At 39.4% G+C, this 7,500-nt stretch overlaps 1 protein-coding gene across 1 annotated transcript in view; it reads right to left on the reverse strand.

The window, feature by feature from the left end:
- Positions 1 to 4,672: 4,672 nt before the first annotated feature.
- cabp1a (calcium binding protein 1a) overlaps positions 4,673 to 7,500 on the reverse strand; it is a 7,258-nt gene continuing 4,430 nt past the window's right edge. The window contains exons 2-7 of the mRNA XM_060882396.1: positions 6,999 to 7,029; positions 6,422 to 6,565; positions 6,174 to 6,283; positions 6,014 to 6,088; positions 5,609 to 5,681; positions 4,673 to 4,795 (exon numbers count right to left, since the gene is read on the reverse strand). Coding sequence (XP_060738379.1) covers positions 4,770 to 4,795; positions 5,609 to 5,681; positions 6,014 to 6,088; positions 6,174 to 6,283; positions 6,422 to 6,565; positions 6,999 to 7,029 — 459 coding nt within the window. The 3' untranslated portion in view covers positions 4,673 to 4,769. The remainder of the gene's footprint in view (positions 4,796 to 5,608; positions 5,682 to 6,013; positions 6,089 to 6,173; positions 6,284 to 6,421; positions 6,566 to 6,998; positions 7,030 to 7,500) is intronic.

A 7,500-nucleotide genomic window follows, 5' to 3' on the forward strand; every position in this document is an offset into this window, starting at 1 on the left:
CACACATACAGAGACACATCCACACACACACACACACACACACACACACACACACTGAGACACACATACACACACATACAGAGACACATCCACACACATACAGACACACACACATACAGAGACACACACACGTACATACACACACACACACACATAAATACACATAGAGATACACATGGAGACACACACACACATAAATACACACACACATACAGAGGCACACACACACATACATACACACACACATACAAATATATGTCCACACCCAAACACAACTACTGTACATGTTGAAAAAATGCATTTTTTTTTAAATGAGAACAAGTCAGAAATTCCCAGAAGTAACATATTTCTAATGTGTGTGTGTGTGTGTGTGTGTGTGTGTGTGTGTGTGTGTGTGTGAGAGAGATAGAGGCAATAGCTTATTGTCTGTCTATAAAGAAGATAATGATCCCTATTTAATATTTGTTTTCCCCAAATATCTTAAATAACTCATTTCCCCACACAGACTCATGAATCACACTTAACACGCTCACAATGAACATGGCAGGTATATGGCGATACCCATGCAGTCCGCCAGAGGGCGCTAGACATGGGCACATGCTGCTAGCAGGTTTGTTGGACGTGCGCGCTGCTGGCGTTGGCAAAAGGCGGAAGATGTTCACACTTCCGGGGGAGAATAAAACAATATACGTCCGCTTTTTAATCGTATAATATCTGCATCAATGGGGCACAATATTGATTCTTAGTTCCCTTTATTACTCGTTTCGTATCTTTTTTATTTTACTAATGATTTAGAATGAACCTTTCTGTTTGAGGTGAATTCAGGATCCCCCTTTAAGTCAAAATGGTTGCGCCCTGATTCACTTTTAAAGAACATTTTTACTGAATAAATAAATAAATAAATATCTTAACTATAATACAGAGTAAATGTCAGGTGTGTGTGTACAAATCACTATAGAGTTGATTTCATGTTCATTATGTTTATTATTTTAAGTTAAATAAATCTGTGGTTTAAGAGAGAAACCTTTTTAGATTATATAATAAATATTACAGTACTTTCACAAGATATTTTAATGTTATATTTACAAAAATAACAGATCAAGGGACTTAAAACAAAACATTATGTGCAAAAATAAATGTTAAACTATTTAGCTACAGATTTCACAAAGATTTCAACAATTTAAAACCACGCCCCCACTATGACAGACATATACATTGGCCACGCCCCCATCGTGACTGACAGATCGATTGGTCACGCTCCCTGTCTGTAAATAATAAGTCATGTGAACAGCAGGGGGCAGCAGATCCCAGTGAAAGTTTTAAACGCTTCTGGTCACAAGAACGTAAAAGCTTGTTGCTATGGCAACTCCAGCATCCCGCTCCATCACTGTGAGAGTCAGTGTCTTTCTCCTCCAGGTCTATTTCGTCTTTCTATTTCAGTTCCTCCTCTTCATCATCTTTATCCTCTTCATCCCCCTTTTTTTTGTATGGGATGTGGTAGCTTAGTGGTTAAGTCGTTGGACTACGAATCGGGAGGTTGTGAGTTTGATATCCAGGTCCACTGGGCTGTCACCGTTGGGCCCCTGAGCAAGGCCCTTAACCATCAATTGCTCAGTTGTATAAAATGAGATAAAAAAGTTGCTCTGGATAAAGGAGTCTAATAAATGCTGTGAATGTAATGTCTTTAATCCTTTGTCACACATCTTCTTTTTCTGCTTCTTTTTTCCCCTCATCCTTCCTTTTCCTCTCTCTCTCTCTCTCTCTCTCTCTCTCTCTGTCTGTCTGTCTCTCTCTCTGTCTTTGTCTCTCTCTCTCTCTCTCTCTCTCTCTCTCTCCCTGTCTGTCTCTCTCAGCTCCTCTTCATCCTCCACCTTCCTCTTCATCATATTGTTCTATATCCTCCTCATCCTCCTGTCTCTGCTCTGTTAATCCCACAGTGTAATCATTAAAGGTTTGATGAGGCAGAATCATGAATAATTCATGTACTTTATTCGCTATAATTTATTAAAATCACTATGTTACATCATGAGTGCAGAGGAGTTTTTGGCATGCAGGAAATGAAACAGTTCCACGACAAATATGTGACGAGATAACAACAAAACCTTCGTCATTACATCAAAATGACAAAAAGTCAACATCAAAGACAAAAGAACAGAATAGGATAAGAACATGTAGAAAGTGTACACACACACACACACACACACACACACACACACACACACACAGATGCATTCGACATCCAGACTCACACTACACACAATTTTTATCGTCTTTATTATCTCTGTGTGATGACTCAACACAAAACGATGTGTTTAGCTGCACAATGTTATAGTTTAGCTAACGTTAGCCTGCTTGCTTCTGAACTTGGCTAGCTATGTAGCAGGAGATAGCTATTGCTGAAGGCTAGCTCGCTGGCTAACGTTGCTGGGTTTTAGCTAACTGTTTTTTTTTTATTAGCTCATGCTGTAACAATCCGATTGTGTCATTCAGACTAAGAGTTTTTTCTGCTAATCCATGTATCGTAGGTGATAAACACTTCCTTCGGTGTAGTTAGAGAGTGTAAACTAAAAACGACCAAAAATATTTCGATCCTGAGCAGCGAGACTGGAATAAAGAAACGGTTTGTCCAGAAACAAAACGTCCACAGTTTTATTTTCAGTTGCATGTTTTGTGTTTGTTTCTTTAGTCAGGAGGCTACTGAATATAGCAATAACTAAAAGAAACATATGGTTAGCATTTTGTCTGCATGTGTTAGTAAATCCACACTTTGTTAAAAACATTTTTATATTGCATGTGAAACAGCGTCAACACAGAAAAGATTTAACCAATGTACTTTAACTTCATACCAGAATATTTTATATTAATTATATAATATATATAAAATAATTAATATTTTTAAATGATTAACGTAATAAAAGCATATTTTAAATTAAAGTGAAACAAACATTGCAGTAGACGCTTCATCGTTACCACCAGGGGGCGCTTTATTACTGTAGAAATGTCAAATAGCAGTAAACCGGTATCGTTTTTGCTACTTTGATATATATTTCTTTTTAATTGAGGCGGTTTAAGTACATATGGAGTTACAGGTGAGCGGATAAAGATGCGCACTTGTGACGTGGATTTAAGGGAAACGTTGTGGACTTTTTATTTTTGGCTGCACTGTCGCTTTAAGACTCCGGAGAAAGGGGGAGGATGAAGGGGGCTGTGACGTCACACACAGGAACTCACGTTAAAGGCACACTCTGTGATTTGGGTAAAATAAAGTGGCAGTGATGCAGAAGTTTCCCTCTAAAAGAGCTTTTTTTATTGTGTGTAAATCCTCCTGGGGATGAGTGATGATGAGTGATGATGAGTGATGATGAGTGATGATGAGTGATGATGAGTGATGATGAGTGTTGATGAGTGTTGATGAGTGATGATGAGTGATGATGAGTGATGATGAGTGATGATGAGTGATGATGAGTGATGATGAGTGATGATGATTGATGATGAGTGATGATGAGTGATGATGAGTGATGATGAGTGATGATGAGTGATGATGAGTGTTGATGAGTGTTGATGAGTGATGATGAGTGATGATGAGTGTTGAGTGATTTATCTATCACAGAGTAAACTAACACTAGGACACATTAATAGGCATTTGGGGAAACAGACTCAGACTCACTGATACACAAACAAGACAAGAACAACAAGAGAACCTCAATTCTCTACAACATGGACATGAGACCAGGTTTAAAGGTGCAGAAACACTCAGCTACAATGTGTGTGTTTGTGTGTGTGTGTGTTTGTGTGTGTGTTTGTGTGTATGTATGTGTGTGTGTGTGTGAGTTTGTATGTATGTGTGTGAGTTTGTGTTTGAGTGTGTGTTTGTGTGTATGTGAGTGTGTGTGGGTGCGTGTGAGTTTGTGTGTGTTTGTGTGTATGTGAGTGTGTGTTTGTGAGTGTGTGTGTTTGTGTGCGTGTTTGTGTGCCTGTGTGTGTGTATGTGAGTGTGTGTGTGGGTGCGTGTGAGTGTGTCTATGTGTGTGTTTGTGTGTATGTGTGTTTGTGAGTGTGTTTGTATGTGTGTGTTTGTGTGCGTGAGTGTGTGGGTGCGTGCGAGTTTGTCTATGTGTGTGTTTATGTGTGTGTATGTGTTTGTGTGTGTGTGTTTGTGTATGTATGTGTGTGTATGAGAGAGTGTGTATGTGTGTGAGTTTGTGTGTGTGTGTATGAGAGAGTGTGTATGTGTGTGAGTTTGTGTATATGTGTGTGTGAGTTTGTGTGTTTGTGTATGTGTGTGTGTGTTTGTGTATGTGTGTGTATGTGAGTTTGTGTATGTGTGTGTGAGTTTGTGTATGTGTGTGTGAGTTTGTGTGTGTGAGTTTGTGTATGTATGTGAGTTTGTGTATGTGTGTGTGAGTTTGTGTATGTGTGTGTGTGTTTGTGTGTATGTGTGAGTTTGTGTGTGTGTTGTGTGTGTGTGAGTTTGTGTATGTGTGTGTGTGTTGTGTGTGTGTGTGTGTATGTGTGAGCTTTCTTCTTCCAGTCTTTGTTTGTTGCTCATTAAAGCTTCTCTGTACATCAGTGTGTTGATTCTCAGCTCCATGTTAAAATGTTTCATGTGCAGTAAGAAGACGGCTGATCGGACCATCAGTGTGAATGCATATCCATCAGTTTGGCACATGATAAACCTTTTACCAAGTCTTGGTTCTTCTGAGTTCCTCCAGTTAGCAGGAAGTAAGGAGTTACGATGTACTGTGCAATGTGCAAAAGTTTTGGCTCCTTCATCGAGACATCATGCGCACAAACTCTACAGGAAAAAAAACATGGATTAAAACCTACTTATGGATATTTATCATTTTCACCTTCAGCTCAAAGTGATCTGAGCTTCGCCTGTATGATGTATTAGAATTATATTTAAATACAAATATGAATATAAATATTTATAGAACACTCAAAGGTGCTTTAGAATCAAATAGTAAAAAAGAAACATTAAATATATGACATTAAAACATACTAAAAGGTATAAGAATTATAGACATATATAAACTCAACATAAGAAGGTAACGTATCTAAAGAACATCATTAAAATATAATAAAATGTTACTTTAATATTTATTACAGAGCATTCACTCATCTTCTACCGCTTATCTGAACTACCTCGGGTCACGGGGAGCCTGTGCCTATCTCAGGCGTCATCAGGCATCAAGGCAGGATACACCCTGGATGGAGTGCCAACCCATCACAGGGCACACACACACACACACACACACTCTCTCTCATTCACTCACGCAATCACACACTACGGACAATTTTCCAGAGATGCCAATCAACCTACCATGCATGTCTTTGGACCGGGGGAGGAAACCGGAGTACCCGGAGGAAACCCCCGAGGCACGGGGAGAACATGCAAACTCCACACACACAAGGTGGAGGTGGGAATCGAACCCCCAACCCTGGAGGTGTGAGGCGAACGTGCTAACCACTAAGCCACCGTGACCCCCATTACAGAGCATCACAGGGATAAATACCACTAAAATATTGACCATGTACCTGATCAAATCTTAAAGTCTGAGGAAAAATAGAGTTTATAATAAATGTTGATAAAAATCATGGTTTCTACCTTCAAAGTCTACACGTCCATCACCATTCAGGTCGATGTCTTTAAGAATGTCCTCCAGGTCCCGGTGGCCCACCTTAAACACACCATAAAACCATACAAAAATACTGTAGTTTCTCCAAAGTAAAGCCAAATATTGTTCACATTAATGACCCTCTCACGTGTTATTCATCTCCTAAGGACATTGGCTAGTGGTCAATGCTAATCGGAACGAGAGTGTGTGTGTGTGTGTGTGTGTGTGTGTGTGTGTGTGTGTGTGTGTGAGCAAGTTATCAACACATCTGAAATAAATGCTGATGTTTCAGATCATTCGGTCTCATTTATTTTATTTTATAACGGTAACTTTATATTGTTCACATATTAAAGGGACTTTACAGGTCTGTGCTATCTAGCTGAGGTGTGTCTCACCTGGTGACCTAACAGTTTCCTCATGGCCTCCCTCAGCTCACTTGTACTGATCTCTCCATCACCGTTAGTGTCAAACTGCCACACCACAAAAAAAGTGCAAATATGAGTTATGAAGGTTTTAAATTTTTATTCCTATTATAATGTGTATTTTTCTCCTCACCTCCCTGAAGGCATTTCTGAGCTCCTTCACTCCAATCATATTTGCTGTTTCTGCCAAAAGCTTCGGTCCCATCAGTCCAACAAAGTCATCAAAATCCACATGACCTCCCACTAACACACACACACACACACACACACACACACGGAGTAAGCGTCCATCAATATTCACAGACCTCACACTGACACATCACTACAATCCAAATATGTCATTAATCACACACACACACATACACACACACACACACTCACAGTTCATGTTGATCTGTTGGCTCAGTTCGATCAGCTCCATTTCAGTGGGCATGTAGCCCATCGTCCTCATACAGTTGCCCAGGTCTTTACAGCTGATAAAGCCATCTTTATCTTTATCAAACTCTTTAAAGGCTTCACGGAGTTCTTCACACACACACACACACACACACACACACACACACACACACACACACACACACACACACACAGATAAACAGTCATTATTTATTTTAAACCTCACACTAAAAAATTTGAGAGCAAAGAAAAAAAACACAAAAGGCTCACTATAATCACACACACAGACACACACACACAATACTCCCACACTATAATCACACACTATAATCTCACACATTATAATATCACACACTATAATCTCTCACTAACCATAATCACACACACTATAAATCACACACACTATAAACACACACTATAATCTCACACATTATAATCACACACACTATAATCTCTCTCACACACACAAACACAATACAGTATAATCACACACTACAGGCCCACACACTCACTATTATCACACACACTATAATAACACACAGTCTATAATGTCTGTACTCACCCTCGATCTCCTCAGGTCTCAGCTCTCGATCCTGCACAAATCAACACACAGAGGGAGTTTGTTTTATTATATATATATATTCATTTATTCAACATGTAGCAAACACACAAACATGAGAGAACAACACAAACATGACAGAACAACACAAACATGACAGAACAACACAAACATGAGAGAACAACACAAACATGACAGAACAACACAAACATGATCACAACTCCACTTTCTGCACACTCTCTGTCTGTGTGTATTTGTGTGTGTTTTGTACATGAACACTGTTCCGTGCGAAGCTGTTAAAGGCCATGAAAGGAAGAACCAAAGAGAAAAGGGACATGTGATGAAAGAGATGAGTGGAAACATATTGTTCACCAGACAGACAGACAGACAGACAGACAGACAGACAGACAGACAGACAGACAGACAGATAAATAGACAGACTGACAGGTTAAAAGAGAGGTGGACATTCAGTAACTGTCCAGTTACAAAGACATCCTGAAGTGGC

The sequence above is a fragment of the Tachysurus vachellii genome, chromosome 11 (assembly GCF_030014155.1).
Source record: "Tachysurus vachellii isolate PV-2020 chromosome 11, HZAU_Pvac_v1, whole genome shotgun sequence".
Classification (NCBI taxonomy): domain Eukaryota; kingdom Metazoa; phylum Chordata; class Actinopteri; order Siluriformes; family Bagridae; genus Tachysurus; species Tachysurus vachellii.